A 21,956-nucleotide genomic window follows, 5' to 3' on the forward strand; every position below is an offset into this window, starting at 1 on the left:
ATAAATTCACACTGTCCTTGAAGAAGTGCAAAATTTGAAAATCTCTCTTATCTGAGGATTCCCATTTGTGTTGCATCCAATGCCATTTCCTACAGAAATGGAAAAGAGTTGGTGACTCCAGGAAAAGAAAAATAGATCTCACAGATGTACTTGTTAACCCTCCAGTGTTACTAGAATATGCTTAGGCAGGAGGCTAATCAGAACAGATCTGCATGTCTTTTAACCAGGAGGGCTAGGCCAATGATTTCTCAGCTTACAGGAGTGGGTCTTCACTTAGAGCTGCCCTTTTCATTCTATCCCTTTAAAGGAAGAAAAAAGAATTTGGTGTTGATGTGTAAGTGTATTTACATGTTTAAAATTATTCACAGCTGGGGGGCAGACAAAGAAAAATGAACAGGAAGAGAACTTGTATTTCTTTAGCTTTTCAAGAGTGCAAGCTATGGGATTCTGGTATATATAATGCCTCCTTTGCTCCGTCTCCTTTGCTGGTTCTTTCCCATATCCCCCAGCCTCTAAATTTTGCAATGCATGGGGACTCAGTGCTTTCTTATCTCTTCTCTCTACACTCCCTTTCTGGGCATTTCCTGGCTTTGAACGCCTTCATGGTAACAATCCCAAATTTATGTTTCCATCCCAGATCTCTTCCTTCAATGTCTAAGAGTCCAATGAACATCTCTACCTGGTTGTCTAACCGGCATTTGAAATTAACACTATCCAAATGGAACACCTGATTTCCCCCCTCAAATCTGGTCTTTCCTCCTCTCAGTAAATGATACCTACATTCTTTCTGTGATTCAGGTCAAATATCTTAGAGTCACTTTGACTTCTTTCTCTTTTACTCTACATCCAATTCGTCAGAAAATTCTATTGGTTGTATTCAAAATATATGCAGAATCATCCCTCCATCTCTACTCCCTTGGTCTAAGCCTGATATTTATCTCTAGACAGGAAGTAGTCTCCATGGCAACAACTTCTAACTAGTCTCCCTGCTTCTGTCTGTCCCCTCTTAACTGTCTCATCTGCACACAGACACCATTTTGCTATTGAAACTCAAAGCTGAAGGTTTTATAATCCCCAGCAAGGCTCTACATGACATTACCCATTACCTCTCTTTCTCCATTACCTCTCCAGCCTCATCTTTAACTATGTTCATTGTTGCATCTGGAGTACCTGGAACAGGGCCTGCTGCATTGCAGGTACACAGAAGTATTGGTAGGAATGAATACATTCCTTACTCAAGGCAGAAAAGGACAAACTAAAAATGAAATGCCTAGAGATTGGGGCTATTTGAAAATAAAATTATAAAGTCATTTAGAAACCAGAACAACTCCTAAAGATCATCTGATTCATTTCTTCATCTTACAAGTTGCAAACTGATGTCTAAAAGCTTAAGTGACTTGCCCGAGGTCACACAGTCAATAAAGACAATATGCTCCTGCTCCACATTAATTCCTTTTCAAGAACAGTTTGTCCTTTTTGGACTTTACTTTCAAGGATTATTTTTCAGAATTTTCTTTGCATATTCAGCATTGTGATCTTCCCACATGATTCTAGCAGTTTAGCATGGTGATTAACAATAATTCTGGAACCAGTCTCTCCAAATTCATGTCAGGCTACTCCACTTACTGTGTGACCTTAAACAAGCTAACAATCTTCTGCATGGGAAAGAAACAATTAATAGACTGAAAAGGGAACCTATAGCTGCTATGGGAAATACTATGGAGTTTTCTAAAAAAAAAAAAAAAAAAAAAAAAAAAAAACCCTGAAAAACGGAACTACCGTATGATCGAGCAATCCAACCTCTAGGTATTTATCCAAAAGAATTGAAATCAGAATCTCAAAGAGATACTCACACTACCATGTTTACTGCAGTACTATACACAATAGCCAAAATGTGGAAACAACCTAAATATCCATCAACACATGAATGGATGAAGAAAATGTGGTTTATTCAAACAATGGAATATTATTCAGCCTTAAAAAAAGCAGAAACTCTTGCCATCTGCAACAACACAGATGGACCTTGAGATCATTATGCTAAGGGAAGTAAGCCAGTTATAAAAGAATGAACACATGATTCTACTTTAAAAAGGTATCTAAATAGCCAAATCCACAGAAGCTGAGAGTAGAATGGTGGTTGCCAGGACAGGGGGGTGTAATTATGGGGGGAATGAGGAGTTGTTGTTTAATGGGTATAAAGTTTGGGTTATGCAAGATGAATAATTTCTAGAGATGTACTGTACAACATCCTGCCTATAGTTAACAATCTTTTTTTTTTTTAAAGATTTTTATTTATTTATTTGACAGAGAGAGAGATAGCGAGAGCAGGAACACAAGCAGGGGGAGTGGGAGAGGGAGAAGCAGGCTTCCCACCGAGCAGGGAGCCCGATGCGGGACTCGATCCCAGGACCCTGGGATCATGACCTGAGCTGAAAGCAGACGCTTAACGACTGAGCCACCCAGGCGCCCCTATAGTTAACAATCTTATACTGTACGCTTAAAGTTCTGTTAAAAGGGTAGATCCCATGTTTAAATATTCTTACTAAAATAAAAAAAAAATAGGTAACACATTTAGGATAATGATGAAGCAGGTTTTTTAACACTGTCAATCACTGGATGATAGAATAATCCCCCAAAGGAAATATGAAAATGCCATCATTGAAGATATTTAAAACTCAGCTGAAGAAAAGCACACAACCACATAAAATTGGCCTTGTTCTTCTCTCTATGTGAGTGACAAGACCCACACAAGCATGACCTAAGACACCAATGGATTCCACAGCCTGTGGGCACTTTCCAGACCACCTACTAGTATGAAGGAAGAAAGAGGAAGACTGGGCTGGAACTGATGACTCACATCAGGACAACTTGGTCAGCATGTTCCTGGCTCAGTTATGACTTCTCTAGGGTGCTAGGAAAGGCACACTTAACACCAAGTCACTACCCTCTCAGCTCCAAAAAGTTTCCAGGGAATATAGGAGGCTCTCTCCCACCTACTTTTAGAATTGGCCTGTGTTTTGTTTTAAATCAGAAACAGACCCTGTAGAAGACCAGACCATTCGATCTATAAAGAACAGACTAGGGGTCAGTCAAACTATGGCCCAAGGGCCAAATCTGGCCCACAGCCTGTTTCTCTAAATAAAGTTTTATTGAAGTACCTCTAACGCCACTCGTTCGCAAGGTGTCTATGGCTGCTTTCGCAGTACAATGTCCAAGTTGAGTAGCTGTAAAAAGGCGGCATGGCCCACAAGACCTAAAATATTTATTATCTGACTCTAGATCAAGGCTCATCCCTACTTTGGACTACTAGCTTTGAGAATACTGAATCAAGCATCTCTAAGGTAAAAACATGTAAAAGTCATTGCCTTACTCCCTTCTTTTAAGTGTGGAATAGAAAAAAAATAATTTGAATAGAATGTGCCAACTTTTTATGAATCTCATTGAAGATATTCTATGCTTGAGTCTGGAGCACACACCTGCGACTCCTAAAATAGTGTAATTATTAAAAATGGAAGCACTGGAATCAGAAAGACCTGAGTGTGCCTCCCAGATTTTCAATTTACCTGCTCTGTAACCTTGGGCGAGTTACTTAATCTTTCTGGGCTTCACCTTGAAATGAAGTCAAACATACTATCCGGCTCAGAGGGCCCTTGTGCGGAGTGAAGGCATTACTATACGTACAGCACTTGGCAGAGAGCCTGGGATATTAGTGTGTGCTCAAAAAACCACCTAGTTTTATGATTACAAGAGTATTAAAAATTAAAATTAGGGAAATCAGCTTCCCAAGATTGAACACGAGGCTGATAAAATACAAATGCATCACTTGTTAAGCATTACCTGTGCAGTTTTCCCCAGGATCTCCACAGAGGAGGCCATCCTTTCCAGGACTCCTGGTTGAATTCCCATCTGCCACAACACAGTGGAGGATCACTAGACCTTCAAGTTCAAAACAGAACCAAAACAAGCATGAAAACTTGAATATTTCCTCAATGCAAAGCACTCTACCAAAGTCATGACCCATTTATGAAAATAACAAGGCTGTGACTTCCATTTCCAAGGCTTTCTCCCACAGCAAGGCGGGTGGGGGTGGGTACACAGGCCAACGAGTCTAATTTTTTTAAGCTCAATGACAAAGACAGAATTTTCAAGCCAGCATCACTTACATGTAACTGTGCGTCTTGAGTGAAGAGACTTGGCCATAGCCTGTGATGGAGACATCACAGAAGCAGACAAATAGAGTTCTCGGCCGATGCACAAATACACTGATGAATTTCCAGGGAGACTGGATGACAAACCCACGTGTAAATGTACTCTCTCCATTCCATACAGACTCCGTGTTTCTCGGGTATTGACTATTGTTTGTACTTCCTTCTTGGGATGTGTGAACTAGATATTCAATTTGTGGGAATTATTTGAAAATTGTAGCTTCCCTCAGCTAAGTATCCCTGTTGCTGAGAAGGACAGACATCATGGAAAGATAAGGGGGTGAGAGGAATGTCTAGTAATTATTCTGAAGGAAATGATCCAAGATACATTAAAAAGGTTTAGTTGCAAAATTTTCCTTTTTTGCACTTTCTAATTTTCTAGTAGCATATTTTATTTGTTGCAACAATAAAAAACAACAACAATAAAAAAAAAAAAAAAGGAGCGTCTCCCCAATTGAAAAACACACACACACAATTTGGCCACGAAATTTCTAGATTTTTCATATCTTTTATCCCAATACCTGCCACCCTCCTTTCACACTTATAACAAACCAGAAACATATAATCATTTAGGGCTTTCCAAGCACGCTGATTGTATATTTATTCATCTTTGTAATCCTGGTAACTAACACAGAACGCAAATGTTGAAAGAATGAACAAAACAATCTATAAAAGAACAAAACAACTTTCAGATAAAAAAATCCCAGTATCCGTTTCTAGTGGAAAATCTCAATCCATTTCTTTATTATTATAAAATAGGTTTAATTCATTTTTAAATTCCCATACATGAGCTTTCTCCATGGGCAGAATCAGGAGGCCTTAATTCTGGAGTTAATCTGTTCTAATGGTGGGAATTTTACAAAACGCTCTAAATCTTACAGAGATTCAACATCCACAAACTGGGGATGGCAATATCTCCTTCTAGAGATTATTGTAAAAATAAAATTAAGTAACATAAGAAACGGCACGTGGCTTGGCACCTAGTACACAATTTTTAGTCCACTCACACTCCTTTCTGTCACTTATAATTTAACCCATCGTTCTCCACTTCCACTTAAAAGAGAGAGCCCTGCTTCCACTGAAACCCTGCCCAGGGCCTTCAAGCATTCTGGCAGGCTGGGGCCTGTGCCCAGACTCTCTTCTGCTATGACTCACTCCACATGCTGGCAACAGCTGCAGAAGGGATGCCACTGGGGAGAGGTCTGGACAGGACTCCTAGGGAGGAAGCACGCTCAGGCAAACCAAGCAGCAAGCACAAGGCACTGGGGTAGCCTGCACTCCTCTCCCCACCCACAAACTTCAGATTATAGTCACAGGCCAGTGGCCATGAACCAAATCCGCCTGAAGAGACATTTTCTTGATCTGCATAGTTTTAAGAAATTGAATCATGACAGTTCATCTTAAACCCGGATTTTTCTGCTTCCACTGAAAAAGCAGAAGGTCTGGCAACACAGGTGTGAAACACCTTCTCAGCAACAGCTGGGCAAGGCTAAGCAGCAGGTGACCCCCTTCAATGCCACAGACTCCATCAGGCTTGCTGCGCTCATTTACTCTAACTGCCTAGACCCTGACAGGCATTTCAGTTTGTGATCTGTGCGAAGTGACTCAGGAATCACAGAAATGCTCACAAAACCATTTACTCAATACTGAAGACTGCTTCAAAGAGGAAAGGCATTCCTGTTCCATCCATAATTCAACAAATATTTATTGAGTACCATGACACAAGGCACTGAAGGTTCAAAGATAACAGATATTATCACTGACCTTAAGGAGCTCGCATTCTGGTAAGGAAGGTAGACACACAAATCTTTAAGGTGTAGTGTAGTAAGGACAACAGCGGAGGTGACACAGGCTGGAGAATCAAATCTACCTAGCTGCAGACTTGATAGAGAAGGTGAGCATTGTGGGGAGTTTTTAACGAGGAAGAAATGATTTTTTTAAAACATCAATTAATAACCTCTAGAAGATAAAAATTGTGTAAGCAGGATAACATAATCATTGAGGTTATTTGTTTCAGCAGTAGACAAGATTTATATGGTAATAATAATGTAAATACTGATAATTTAAATTATTATATCAAAAATTATCATAAAATCAGGACCAGTAATTAGCCCACATACACCATGTGGGGAAACTGTGGTGATTTATCAGTATCTATGCGGTGCCAGTTCTTAAATGTTTTGAGTATCACCCCTATAGTGATATACTGAAATTAGGAGGGTAGAGAAACTCAGTAGGTAAAATCTAAACTTGCCAGTTCAACAAATAGTATTACAAGCAAGTGATTTAGCAAGACGGAGGTAAATACAGAAGAAACACTTAAAAGAGTCAGAAATGGTTGCTTCTAGGAGATGGAGAGGAAGGAAGCCATGGTGCCAAGATCTGCTATTTGTTGTTGTAAACCTTTTAGTCCTATTGGATTTTTTAAAATCTATGTATATTTATTACTTTATTAAAAATGAAATTAATTTTTACGGAAAGGATAAACAAAGTTGTAACTAGCCAAGGCATTCTAAACAAAAGGGACAGCTTGTAAAAGGACACAGTGTAAGTAATACAACCTGTCTGGTTTGTCTGGCAGGTAGGTGGGGTTTGTGATGGAGAGGAGGCTGGGGGGCAAATAAATATGACCATCTTAATTACTCTGGATTCTGTTAGGCACTTAATTTGGGGTCACTGAAAAGCTTTAAGAGAGAAATAAGCATAATATTTTTGTTTGTTTGTTGTGTGTGTGTTTGTTTGAAAAGGTTGCTTGAACACCAGGATAGGTGATTCAGACACACCTAAACCTAGGTGGTGGCACTGGGTATGGAGAAGAAGAAATGAACATGAGAGATAATCACAAAGTAAAATATAAAAGACTTGGTGGCTGGTGGGATAGGGTGGGAAGTGAGAAAAAAAGAAGTCTAGAATGACCCCAGAGTTTGGGACTTGAGTGGCTGGCTGGACTGTGGTATCAATCACAGATACATGGGACACCAGAAGACAAACATTAAGGAGAAATACTAGTGCCATAAGAAGTATGCAAATGATTTCAGATTACTCTTCAAAGATGTCCAACTGAGAAAGGGAGGGGAAAGATGAGTGAATAGATAAAGAAAAAAAGGGAGTTGTTTTTGTTTTTGTTCTTAACGTGAGAGAAAATCAATAGAAAGAAGCCAAAGGTATAGGAAAGAGGCAAAGGATGGGCTACCAGTAAAGGCAGAAAAGGTTACAAAGTGTAGCCTGAAAGGCAGGGCCTCTTCTGCAGTGTATGATCCTTTGCAGTCAAAGTTAGTAATTTTGCAAATATAACTTTATTTTCAGTAAATGAAAGGTCTTTAGAAAATAAGAGCTTAAAGGTATTTTACATTCTATATATCTCACCTCATTGTTCAAAGGAATCCAAGTTCTGGCTTAAAATGAATGCAAAACATCCAAAGATTTCTCAACTTTCATACTATTGACATTTGGGGCTGGATAATTCCGTGTTATGGGAGGCTGTGCATCACAGAATAATGATTAGCCATGACTTTTGCCCTCCAAATGCCGATAACATCCTACCCCCACCTCTCCCCCTACTTCTGAGTTGTCACAATCAAAAATATCTCCCACCATTGCTAAATATCCCTGAAAGGAAAACTGACCTGGTTGAGAACTATTGCATTCTCTCCAACCTGTTTTAATATTTTTATATCCAAAATATAGCTTTCATTTTGAATGTGTTGCTTTAATGTAAATCAATCACACAGCCTCAGAGGCTCAAATTCTGACTTCTTAAAAAATTTCTTTGGGAAAGTTTCATTATCTTGTGGAAAGATCATCGAACTCAGTCATTAATTCACCGTGTGACCTTGAGCTAATTAACAATCTATCCTCACCTTTTTCATCAAGAAAAATTAGAATCATGGGTTTCCTGCCCATCCCATAATCTGGTTCATGAAAATCAAAAGAAATAAGATAGCAAAAGAATTTATTTAAAAAAACATATGTTATTAAAATGGTCATTATCTTTATCAGGGAAGGTATGGATTATACTTTAGAGAAAATAAAAGAAAATACGATACTTAGATGTGGAAAACATAATAAGATTTTCATTCATATCATAAGAGTCACCAGTTTTATTAGTAAGAACCTTAGAGGAATTAAAATATGCTACCAACCAACTCTCAACTTCCCTGAAATCATCCTCTGGGAGAGTTCTTCAAGCCTGCCTTACAATTTCAGTACCGAGTCTTCACTCTCTTCTAAGGCGTTCCATTTCAGTGAGATCTTTCATCCATTCTTTCAATTGCAGCCGTTCATTCATCCAAAGAGATTATTAAGCATTTATTTCTAAAGCTCTATAAATACTTCTTTACATTAAGCTGGTTTTTCCTTCCCATAATTTTACTCTGTTCATTGTAATCACCTGGGCTAAACCTAACCTCTCTTTCCCATGACAGGTTCTCATTTACTTGAAGCTAGCTATCAAATCTTCCTGAAAGGATTCCTCTTCTTCAGGCTGAACATCCTGGTTCCCTCAACCACATTTTACTTGTCATCATCAAGACCCTCATAATCCTTGCCATGGTCCCTTAATTGTGCAGTCAAACCAAGGTGCCATTTCACATGGTCTGGCAAAGACAGACTAGAATGGGGCTCTCGTCCCGCACGTTGTAGGCACCATATTTCTGGTAATGCAGTCCCATAGCACATCAGCCATTTTTGGCTATCTGATTAAATACTGGGGTTTTAGTCTGTTTGCAATTAAAGGAAACTCCTATATCTCTTGTACTACTGGGAAGCAGTGTACTGATGGGTTTATTTTTTCTTTTTTGTTGTGGCTCTGTTTTGTTTCACTTTTGTTTTTTACCTAAAAAAATGGTTTTAGACTTTTTAAAGGTCTCTTTAAAAATTGTATTAGATTTCACCTATCAGTCAAATATTTCACAATCTTTTTTTCTTATTCTTTCATTTAACCTACTTCACGTGACCTGCAGAGTTTCTGAAGGATGCATTAAAACAGTAGAAACAAAATAAAACAAAAATAATGTTAGATTAGTTGTGTTTGCTAAGTGATGGGAAATCGAGTCTCTATTACTGGTGCTAGTTTTTAAATATCAACTGTACTCATAAAACTAAAGACAAAAAAGAAAAGAAACCCAATTCTACTTTCATGAGTCAAGGCTCCATTTACGAGATGCTCAAATTAAAAATTACAGAATTTATTAAAAGTATTATCCCTGTCAGCCAGCATGGAGAATGAAGTCATTGGGAACAATATAAGCATTGAAAGAGAGCCAGCCTGACAAGGAGCATGACCCACTGTCTCATAGTTAACTGCTAAATGCTGAGGTAAGTTGTACACCAGCTGGGTCAACTATTTAAAAAGATCAAATGTGACCAACTGAAACAGTTATGTATGTTGTATTTGCCTCATCTCTGAGCTGAATTTTCCATTTTTACAGCCAAATGCATTTTATATTTTAAAAATAAATATAACATTATCAAAAAATAATTTTTTTGACAGCATTCATCTGTGTTCTGATGACTTAGGACATCCTCTTGGATATCTTAACTTCTGCTTGTATCTACCAAATCCAATGATTTCTTATGATATTGTATCAATCTCATTTTAGGATTTGAACCACACTCCATGTCCCATTAGAAAATATAACTGTAAATCAAAGAAAGGAGAATTTATTAATCTCTGAATATAAGCAGAACTTGGAAGAATATCTCATAGTCAAATCCCGAAAATTCTATTTATATTAGAAGAAAGGAGTATAGATTAGTGGGAAAGAGATAAACTGGGAGTCAAATGGCACCAGATTTGAATCCTGGATGCACTTTCTAATCACTAGCTTTATGATTATGATTAAGTCACTCAACATTGAACTTCAGGCTCCCCATCTGTAAAATGAGGCCCATAATAAGGAAGTTACATGGTAGAGATCTAGTTATGTGCTTTAAAAAAGAGAAAAAATAAATTATGAATTATTAACCTTGGTAATGCCTGGCACAGGGTAGGTACTCAACACAATAGCAGCAATAAAAGAGTTGAAGTAAAAAAGGATTCAAATTCTTCTGGTAAAACAGTAGATGATCATTCTCCTAAGTGGATATTTCTACATTTATGCTATGATTTGATTCCTGTGTAAAATATGGCTATGAAATAAGGTACAAAAGATAAATATACATACACATACCACATTCCTACAGTGTGGTTATATGTATGTACTTAGTGAGGCAGAACAATGTGTTGGCCTTTCCACACTCTGTTTCTCTCCAGCATTTTTAAGAGACATTTGAAGTGAATGCACCTCAGTTGATGAAGAGAAATATGACATCTTGTATGGTTCTTTGTATTCTCAGGACAGTTCTGCTGGTGACTCAGCATACTGTGTATGTCTGACAGGGTTACTGAGTCAGTGGGTTGGTTAAGTGATTCAGTGATACAAACACAGTAGATAAAATCAGATCTTGAATGGTGCTAACAACCAAGGAGATTATAAATTACATCTCTAATTTTAGAAAAACAAAGTTAATAAAGTTTTTAAAGTTTTAATCAACATTCAGAGTAAAAGCTATAAGGATCTGGGACATTTTTTCATTGTATCTTCATTGTCAAGAAGAAAAACAGAATCCTGAGTATGCATACTATACAGAGAGCATTTTCTAAGTCCAAAATGAGACGATATCTACCATGTTGAAGGGGCGGCTGGGTGACTCAGTTGGTTATGCATCTGGCTCTTGATTTCAGCTCAGGTCATGATATCAGGGTCATGAGATCAAGCCCCGAGTTGGCTCTGCACACAACTCAGAGTCTACTTAAGATTCTCTCCGTCTCCCTCTGCCCCTCCCCCACTGCTTGTGCAGACACGCAAGAGCGTTCCCTCTCTCTTTCTCGTTCTCTCTCAAAATAAAAGAAAAAGAAAAAAATAACATGCAGTTGAAAAAAATATTAGGGAATGGAATGATGTTTATTATTGTGGGCTTGTGACTGACCGAGACAAAAACTAAAACAGGTGAAGTTTGACATTAGCATTCTCGTCCATCTATTTTTGTTGACTCCTTTTCCATTTTTTTCATTGTTGTATTGCCCTCCTATAAACCAATATTTTTGTACTGCCTTGACATTCCCCAAATAGAAGGTAACTTTTAAATATAATTTCCTTTCCAAATGTGTTTGCTTTCAAAGCAGATGTGCAAGGAGAGAAATTACTTAACTCAAATACTCTGAACTCAAGTGCTTCAAACTGGGTCTTCTAGAAAGCAGAACCTGAAAGGTCCCTATGAAGGGATTCTCACTTTATTTGGGAGGTACAAGTTCTGGGGTCACAAGAATGAGGAAGAAAAAAAGAAATGAAGCAAAGAAGAAGACAAAGCAATGCAATGTGTGTGCCCATCACACAGATGCAGCTCCAAAGTGCACCACAAAGCGACACCAAACTCTGTTCAGACCACATGTTCACTCATACATAAGCTATATAAAGCATTTTAAAAACCAAAAAAAACTTTATCTTGAAGTAGTTCATGGAAGAAAGAATGAAGGAGAAATATGTCTGCCCCAATCACTTTCATCACCCATTTCCTGGACAAAATTCCATGTAATGGGTACTAATGGCCTCAATCTCTGGCCCTTTGCTGAATGAGAGGCCAGAACTCATGCCCTGGACATGATGTTATCCAAGCCCAAAACAAAGGGCAACCCAGTATGGGTGGGGAGCTAAATAGTGACAAAGGAAGTGGTCAAAGGGGTCTTCAGAGGGGCATATTTTTGTGCCCTGGTCCAATGAGCATTTGAGGCATCAACACATCTCATGGACAGCCATGTTCTAAGATAAAGAGGGACTTTTCCAAGGTCTCTCAAATCACATCACCTGGAAAACTGCCTATACTATCAAACTCAAAGACAGGCTTCTGGATTTTCAGGGCTAGGAAGGGATAGAGACAGGACAGAAAAAAATAAGGGAGTCTTCATAGTTTATGTTCATTCAAAATCGGGAAAGTAATAGATGAACTCTTTCCTCTTCCCATGTAAAATTTTATCCCAAAAGGTAGAAACAGCATCTTGGTGTTTAAGAAAGGCTAAGAATGATGGATAACACTTTTTTTAACTTATAAAAGTACTCCACAATCTTATATTTTTAAAGCCCAGAGAGGGAAGTAATTTAACCACCTGTCATACATAAGCTAACTCATATATCTGAAAACTGTCAACACTACAATAATGCCTTTGCCAGTAAATCAACCTCTTTTTTTTTTCTCACCATGACCATTATTAAATCTGTGACAACAATGACTAAATTGAATGGAAAGCCCATATAACCTAGAGCTAGTTTCTTAGAAATCATCGGTTGTCAAAACTTGACTTTTTGATTCCCATTCCTTTATGATAAGACCATTCCAGACAGTCAGACATTATAATACTTTAAATGGAAAGCTCTGGGCTCACTGAATTTCCATAATAGTTCATAGAGAGGAGGAGAAAGGAACCAAGCAAAAGAACAATTTGTTATCAGGAAGGATTATCCGATTGCAAAATGAGGAGAAAATGTGGAGTTGGCCTCTGGATTTAGTGATAACACAGTCTCTGAACCATGAGGAAACCGTCATCAAACTTTAATAATGGTAAGGGAAAGAACATAGAATTTAAGAGTAGATGCTTACCCAACCTGAAAAAGCCCCAGAATTTAGGCTCTTAAAATGAGCTAGGGAAAGCCAATCCAACTTAACATTAACCCATTATTATCTTTATCAACAAAACTATTTGCAGAGACCAAAAGTAAAAAGAAAGATGAGGCAGTATATTTTAAGTGTCAGGTATATAGAAAATAGATTCTATTGGAGTCCCAAAAAAGAGCAATGTGTTGAGCTGGAGAATCCATAAGGAAAAGTTTCACAGAGGTTGGAAAAAAACTGGATCAAAGGCAATGACATAGAAATGAGCCTAGTGTGTTTGGAAGATACTGAGTAAAGCTGTCCAGCTGGAGTGAACAATTATACAGAGTATTAAGAACAAGGGCCTTCTTGTTGTGTGTGGTGTGACTGTGAAATAATTCAATTGATTTTCCTGTGTTACCTATGAAAATAAGACACATTGAGACATGGTCACACCACATATTTCCAGTTGAAATTCTGCAATGTCTGTTCAGCACATCCGAAAGACAGAGTCCCAATAAAGATTCTGACTAGTCTAGAAAACCAGTTAAGAAGTATTTAACAGGGCACCTGGGTGGCTCAGTTGGTTAAGCGACTGCCTTCGGCTCAGGTCATGATCCTGGAGTCCCGGGATCGAGTCCCGCATCGGGCTCCCTGCTCGGCAGGGAGTCTGCTTCTCCCTCTGACCCTCCCCCCTCTCATGTGCTCTCTCTCATTCTCTCTCTCTCTCAAATAAATAAATAAAATCTTTAAAAAAAAAAAAGAAGTATTTAACAGTGGTGAATACTGTTGAATAGAAATTACTAAGAGAGAACAGGATGCATTTCCTTTGTCATGCTTCTGCAAAAGCAAATGTGAAGTGTAGCTTATTATTCTTAGGTGTAGTTTCACCTCGCATCTAAATCACACATTCAATCACTCATCTTACCCTCCATTTCAGGAAAATTGTCACGTATCTAAAAGTGATTAGAGAATTTTCTCATAGAAGTTTTCTATGAAAGAATGACAATGTTGAAAATGTGTCTCCTGAAATAATCAATAATCACATTTGAAACTTTTGTTAATATCATGTATCAATTATAGTTATGCCAGGGTTTTTTCCAATTCATAATTGAATCCCCATGATAAGTTATTATCCTAATAAATGGTAAAATATAAGGCCAAACCTGAGCCTGGGGCATGGGATTGGTACTAAATTCCAAGATATCCTATTATCACATCATATGAGGAATATGTCATATCCACATGACATCATTAGTGATGTTAACCTTGATATCTCATTCATGAGAAGACAAGGTCACTGAATACAGTTTAAGAAGGAAAAACCTCACCACTGGTTCACAAGGTTTCAAATGTCCTGCCTCTTCTTTTCTTCCCAGAGAAGTCAGCTGACAGTGTCTTAATTTGAAACCCCGTCTTCCAAACTCCAAAGCATTCCCAAATGGCAGTAACATCATGCTGTGTTTGTAGAGACACAAGAACCCTTGGTGGTCATTTGGCACACCTCCTATCTAACTCAAGAATCCCTTACACAACTTCCATAAGTGCCACCAGACCATAAACATGTCCAGGCATGGGAAGCTCACCACATCCCAAGCCACTGATTCCATTTTTTTCAAAGCTCTACCTGGGAGAAAATTAAGGTGAGAGCTACCTTCCTGGAATTTTAGTTTTAATCCAATCTGTGCCCTCTGAACTACACAGAGGAAACCTTTCTTGAGACAACTTTTCAATGATTTGAAGTTGGCTCTCATAAACCAAAATTTTCTCTTTTCTAGCCACCACTCCAACTTTTATCCTCTCAGTTGTCTGTGTGTGTGTGTGTGTGTGTCTTCTTCAGTTACTACCAATGTCTTGTCTCTGGCTTTTTAAGAACACCAATGATTTCCTCATAGCTCACCCACCAGTGACCTCTTCCTGAACCTCAGCCTCCTCCCTCTGCAGTATTTGATATGGTTGCCTTTCCCAAGTCTTCCATCCAAAATCCACCCCCATTCTCAGCTTCCTGACTTGTCCTTCCCTCTTCACTCAACTCTGCCAGCTCTTTTTCCAACTCCCACACCACATATATGGTCGCCACCAACACTCTACTCCCAGCCTTCTTTTTTTTTTCAAATGTTTTTATTGTGGTAAAACACACATGACACAAAATTTCCTATCTTAACCATCTTTAAATGCTCTGTTCAGTAGTATTAAGCATATTGATACTGTTGTACAACCATCTCCACCATCTAGAACTCTTCATCTTGCAAAACTGAATGCTATACCCACTAAACAGTAACCCCCCACCTGTCCTCTCCTAGCCCCTGGCAAACACCATTCTACTTTCTATCCCTATGATTTTGCCTTGGTATTCTTTTTCATAATGCCATTCCATGTCACAAAACACCCATGGTCTCAGCATTTAAATAAATATTTACTTAGAAATCATCACTAGGCACTGTGGTGGAGTCTAAAATTACAATCAGCTAAATGATTACTTTCTATTTTCAGCCCTATTTTCTAACCAGGTGATTGTCCAAACTGGCTAGTCATTAGGACCTCTTGTAGGATCTTTTTTGTACTAACCTTTTTATTTTGTAATAATTTTAGATTTATAAAACAGTTGCAAAATACAGAGCATTCCTGTATCCTCCTTACCCACTTTTCTTTCCTCTAATGTCACCATCTTACATTACCGTGGCACAGTTACCAAAACGAAGAACCAACATTGGTACATTACTAAATGTACCAATTGAGTTTAGTTGACTAAACTCAAGACTTCATTCTAACTCCACCAATTTTCCATTAATGTGCTTTCTCGGTCAGGATTTCTAGTCTCCACTGATCTATGATGGGTTCTGTCTTTCCTTGTTGGTTGGTTTTTTGTTGTTTTTTTTTTTAATGATTTCATTGACAAATTTGATGTGTACTAGTCAGGTATTTTGTAGAATGCCCTTCAATTTTGGGTTTGTCTGATATTTTTATAAGGATTGGACTGGGGTTATGGGTTTTAGGAGCAAATTCTACAGAAGAGACGTGTTCCCCTCATCACATTACATGAGGGATTCATGACATCTACATGACATCATTGGTGATATTGAACTTGGCCACTTAGTGAAGGTAGTGTGTGCCAGACTTTTGCACTGTAAAGTTACCATTTTCTTTTTCCTGTTCATGCTCTATTCTTTGGAAACTAGCCTACACTCAAAAGGACCTCCTACATGGGATAGTATCTACATATATTATTTGCAATTACTCTGTAAGGAAAATTTGTTTTTTCTCCTGGAAGGTCTTTAAAATTTTAGATTCATGGGAACATCTCAATCAGACTTTAGTAGGTCTGGGGAGAGGCCTGATAATTTGTACTTTTTACATTTCTTGGGAGAGCAATCAGATTTGGGGTCCACTGCTCTAATTTGAAGTCAACTTCCATATTTCCAAATGCTCATAAGACATTTGAATGTCTCAAAAGCATTTTGCATTCTCACCAAAAGAAAAAAAGCAGCTTTCTTTCATATACGGCACCATAAATTCTTTTTCTCTCTCAGGTTAGCAGTCTTGGAGACAGCTTTCATTCCTCTTTCCCCTTTCTTACCTACACATGACTTGTCATTATATCCCATAAAATCTTACTGAGAAGCATTTATTGGATTTATTTCTTTCCCTCCATTGCCTGGTCCAGACTTTCTAGGCTACTTCCTAGCCTAGAACAGCTGCTTTCTCTTTACTTGCTCTTATTCGTCCCTCTTCATCTGATCCATTCTGCACATAAAAACTAATCTTAAAACCACTGTATTCCCTGAGGCGCCTGGGGGGCTCAGTCGATTAAGCGTCGGACTCTTGATTTTGGCTCAATCAAGAGTGTGAGATCGAGCGAGCCCCCTGTCAGGTTCTGTGCTGGTTGTGGAGCCTGCTTAAGATTCTCTCTCCTTCTCCCTCTGCCCTTCCTCCCTTCCACCCCCTGCTCTCTCTAAAAAAGCAAAACAAAACAAAACAAGTCACTGCGTTCCCTGTATTAATCCCCTATTGAAAATATTACAATAGCTACTCATTATCCATTATTATTACACTCCCAAGAAGGAGGCCCTCTGACATGAGTTAGGGACAAAACGACGTCTTTAGTGTTAGTGAATGGAGCTGTCATAGAAGAGGGGTGGCGGGGTGGGGGGAGTCAGTGAGAAGAATAAAGTTCATTAAATTCGTTTCCTTCTGTTTTTCTCTGTGGTCGAGAGTTAATTCTCTTGAATTGGTCCTCTTGGATTAGTCTCTTTCTCCAAATGCAATTGCTACTCTAAGATGGGCCTGGAGCTACCTCGTGATTATGAGCCACCCCCAGCCTTGGAAAGCCTAGCAGTACATGGTTAGGAGCCACAAAGCAAACCACTCAGATCAGCCTGTAATCTTAACTTAAGCAAGGTGAGGCCAGCTCTTCACCAAGCTACAGGGCACGCAGCAAAATGGAATTTGGATATTTCCCCAGTATTCAAACAAGTTCCACAGGTAGGAGACCACATAACATTTTAAAGTAAAGTCTTAACCTATAACTAAATGCCTGAATTTGTCTACATTACAAAATGTCCTGGCTCTAATTCCTAGGAAATCCTGTGAAGATGGCACTGCATCAAGAATTCAGGATCCTGACTAATGTTCTCATTCTGGAAACCAGGTCCTTACCCAGGCAATATTTCCCTCGATACCACACAAAATTAACTCTTTGTTCTAGGCATGTGGGCCTGCTCACTCTCTGCTGCACACACAAGGAAAAGGTCATTATTAATTTGTCCACCTTCTAATTTTTCTCCCATTGTTTCCTCTACCACCCTCATGGGATAACTAACTCAAGTCCCTATTTCCTTGATGATTTTTTTCCCCAATCACTCCAGCCCATAACAAATTCTCCTTCTGAGGTCATATTTAGTTTTTACTAGTAATTTAAACTGTTAGGTATTCAACTACTATACAATGTTCCATTCCTGATAAACATTTTTGCCCAATATAACACAAACTCTTTTTGGAAAGACAATGACATACTTAGACAATTCTCCTTAATGCTAAGCACAGTATTAGACACACTTTATAATAGTATTAGACACACTTTAAAATAGCAAACAATTTTAGATATACCTTCCTTATTATTACATGTTTTAGAAATAAAGACTACTTTCTAACAGTCCACTCCCAACACTATGCCATGGGAAAGAGAGTCTTGTGTTTGGATAAGTCCATGTTTTGCTGGTGGTGGCAGTCAATACCTAAATTTCATGAGCAAATCTCATTCTATCAGGTCAGCCTACTCAGTAAAACCAGGCACAGCTACCATCTAAGTGAACAACTGCCTAAAATAAGTCATTTTTTGCAAATTCAGAGGCATTAAAGATGGAATATAAAGAGTTACTGGGAAACATGAAGATTCTTTGTTTTTTATTATGGAAGCTAGTGTGTGTGTGTGTGTGTGTGTGTGTGTGTGCGCACGCGTGCACAAAGTTTATATCTTGATCTTTGTGACTATGAGAAGTGACTGGTCTAGGAGGACTCCTGTGCTATGTGCATTCAGATTCGTTTATTGAACAAATGTTTATTGAGCACTTACTATGTACAAGCACTGTCCTAGGCCCTGGGAATATAGCTGTAAATAAATCAGACGAAAATCTCGGCCATCATGGAGCTTACATTCTAATGGAACTATTAAAAGCACTATTGAAAGCATGGTTATGATGGAGCAGATTTCTAGTTTTTTCCCTTTGCTTCCAGTGGTGAATATTAAAGCAATTTCCTTTGATCAAAGCAAAAACACCAGCACTCCAACTGGCATAAGGAATGAAATCATTCTGTTTCTTCTTTTTAGCCAATACCTATGAAATAATTTTAAATTATCTACATACTCACAAAGGTGAAAATATTAATAATACATTGAACATTTCGTAGCCAATTATCCTGCTAAAATCTTTTCCTGAATTATCTCATTTTATCCTCAAAACAATCCTATATCCCTAGATGATAGGCATTATTATTGATACCATTCTGTCGATGAGACGGTGCAGCACAAGGAGATTAAATAACTTTCTCAATGTTACAAGACAATAGTATGGAACAACAGCATTTGTGCACAGCTGTCTACTCTTTATAATCTGGAAAAAAACATTATTTTGTCATAAGAAAACTCTCTAAAAACAATTTCTGTTCATTTTTCCATTTTTCTGATTTTTAGAAACAAATTTTGACAGTGTGCCATCATTCATTTTTCTGTAATGACAGATTTTTTTTAATTAAGATAATTATTTGTTTAATTTGAATAAGTGAGATAACCCCATTTTGATGAGATTGTCTAAAATATTAAAATTATCTCCTAAATATTTTATTTTTCTCTGCTAGTGTAGGCTGACTTTTGTGTCTGGTCCAACCTTAAGATGCTGGGTTTGGGTGTCAATGCCAGGCAAGTGCTGTAGAGCTTTTCACTGCATAAAACTAGGATCAAAATTGGCAGATGAATAAGATTCTATAGAGACATTTTTAGAAAGCAGATATGCATTTTGCTTTTGCAGGATTATTTTTTACATTTGTTCCTTTCTAACAAAACCAGTCAAATAGAACTCCTTTGATAATTTTTAGCCATTTCCTTTTTCATAACTAGTGGGAGCAGGAATTTGAGAAATAAAGGCAAAATAAAGTTTTTCTATCAATTGATAGACCCTGGTTACATTAAGGAAGTACCCAGAATCAAAATATCCACAATTTTAAAAATATACTGATCATAGTTAATGATTTCTTCTGTACTTTCTTGTTACCTATTATAATAGCTCATGTTTATCCAGAACTTACTATGTTCCAGGCACATTTTAAGTGCTTTGTGCTGTAATTAATCTAGTCTATATAATAGCCTTGGTTATATTACTATTGGCTTTTATAGATGAAGAAACTGAGGCCGAGGGGTTTAAACGATTTGCTCAAGATCAAGGAGTTAGTAAGTCATAGCACCAGGGGGGTCATGCCTAGATATAGCCTAGCTCAGAGTCTACACTCTTGACCACAGCATCATACCACCTCAGGATATGCTCTTTTTAGCCATTCTCAGTCATAGGCCTGTGGGTCCTCTCAGGACCATCATCCCACCAACTGTTCACTATTGGCTGGGATGGCCTGTGCCTAGGATATAAATAGGCAGGTTTCCTGGCTGGGATAAAGAGCCAGGAATCCAAGAGCCTGAGGCATATCCAGAGCTGGGGATGCCACAAATGCACAGGTCGGCATCAAGGAAAGCAAAGCTGGTAGGAACAGCTAGTATGAACGTCAATGTTTTTTTGATAAGTCAGGAGAACCGGGTCCCTCTTCAATGCAATGATATGTCATTGCACTGCACTTCGGTGACCCATCTCCTCTTGTCTACCTCATTCAGCAACATGTATTTATCTACTACGATCCAGGCTCTGTTACCCCATCTTCAGAGTTCATGCTCATAAAGCCAGAAGCTTAGACAAGTTACTTAATGCCTTTGTGTTTCATATTCTCCTATATAAATGGGAATGATAATGATGTATAGCTTGTGTGTTAGATGGGTTGTGTCATATGGATACAAGGAGTTATTAGGTTCTTAGAACAGTGCCTGGCATGCATACGACATAACTGCTCTCTTATTATTTTGGGCGTGAAGATCAAATGAGATAATGATTTGAAAATGATTTTCCAACTGTAAAGGTCCCCCAAATGTAAGGGATTATGTGGAGATTCCACAGCAAAAGTCAAGCAGGCATCTGCTTGTGTCATCAGCAACATGTGCGTCAGTCACCCTAGGAGATGGGACCAGTCAAATGTCAGAAACTCAGAATGACATCTCAGTGGGAAGGTGGTCATGAAGAAGTCAAGTCTACATCTCCTAAAGTGCCTCATTCAGCCTCTATGACAATTTCTTGACCTTTGTACTAGGCTTCCAGGAATAAGAGGCAGAGGCAAGCTGTCCTATTTTTCTCTGGAAAGACCTGGACCATGTGACTCACCCCTAGGCAGGGGGCATGGGTCTGTGCATCACATGCTTCAGTCTAACCATCAAGAAATCCAGACCATTGATTGCTATGAGATATTGACATATAATGTTAGAGTTAGGGATTCCTCAACACTAACAAGTCAGACCACAGTCAGCCTCCACAGCTGATCTGTCTCAACTTCTATAGGATCCACCACAGGTTTTTATTCCATTTAATACTGAATAGAAACCATGAACATAGCAACTTGGTTACTCCCAGCTAATGAAACGTGTGTATTAGAAAAAGTTATAATCATCAATAAGGAGGGCATATGATGTAATGAGCACTGGGTATTATATAAGACTGATGAATCACTGACTTCTACATCTGAAACTAATAATATATGTTAATTAATTGTATTTAAATACAAAAATTAAAATTAAAAAGAAAAGAAAGAAGAATGGCTGAAAAAAAAAGAAAAAGTTATAACCAAACAAGACAGCAAATTACCTCACACCTCATAGAATTCAAATGGCATTTTTTAACGACCCATTAGAGAATGCCCTGAATCCAATACCTTCCTCCCACCATGTAAACACTTATTTTAAAAGCCCCTATTCTGACTGATTGCTTCTGACATCGAAGCAAACACTGAGAGACAAAGAGTAGTCTGAATCTCCCATACAGAATGTAAGAAACAGAAGTAATTAAACTACTTGCAAAACAAAAGTCCTTTGGTGAAAGGTTCTCTAGCATTGCTGGAAGCAAGTTCCAAGTAAAAAAAGGATGAAGAAGCAGGTATCTCTACATCTCTGAATTGTGTGCATGTTTTGCCAACAAGAAGTAGAACTGTTTTCTTTACTGAATCTGCTATTTTTTCAATGACTGGACATTGTCACAAACTTGCATTCATTCAGTTAGTTAACTAATATGTTTTGGGCTCCTACTATGTGCCAGGCACTCTTTATGCATCCCCCACCCTAAAAGTAAATAAGTAAATAAGTAAATAAATTAAAAAGTACATAAGTAAAAAAATGAATGAATGAAGCTATGACTTTGCAGTGGAGGAAATGTTATATTAATAACTCATCCTGTTATACTATCAACTCAAGCACTTTTAAATAAAAAAGGCTGAACACAAACATTGTTATACTTCAGTGATACTTTTGGTCACCATTTTGGAACC

The 21,956-nt window shown here is 38.2% G+C and overlaps 1 protein-coding gene across 1 annotated transcript in view; it reads right to left on the bottom strand.

Moving 5' to 3' along the window:
- Window positions 1-21,956, bottom strand: part of BTC (betacellulin) — a 43,168-nt gene that overhangs the window by 15,879 nt on the left and 5,333 nt on the right. The window contains exon 2 of the mRNA XM_045879427.2: window positions 3,838-3,936. Within this exon, the coding sequence (XP_045735383.1) occupies window positions 3,838-3,936 (99 nt within the window). The remainder of the gene's footprint in view (window positions 1-3,837; window positions 3,937-21,956) is intronic.

The sequence above is a fragment of the Mirounga angustirostris genome, unplaced genomic scaffold (assembly GCF_029215605.1).
Source record: "Mirounga angustirostris isolate CCGP_5_RB_7025 unplaced genomic scaffold, mMirAng1.0.hap1 SCAF_2, whole genome shotgun sequence".
Taxonomy (NCBI): Eukaryota; Metazoa; Chordata; class Mammalia; order Carnivora; family Phocidae; genus Mirounga; species Mirounga angustirostris.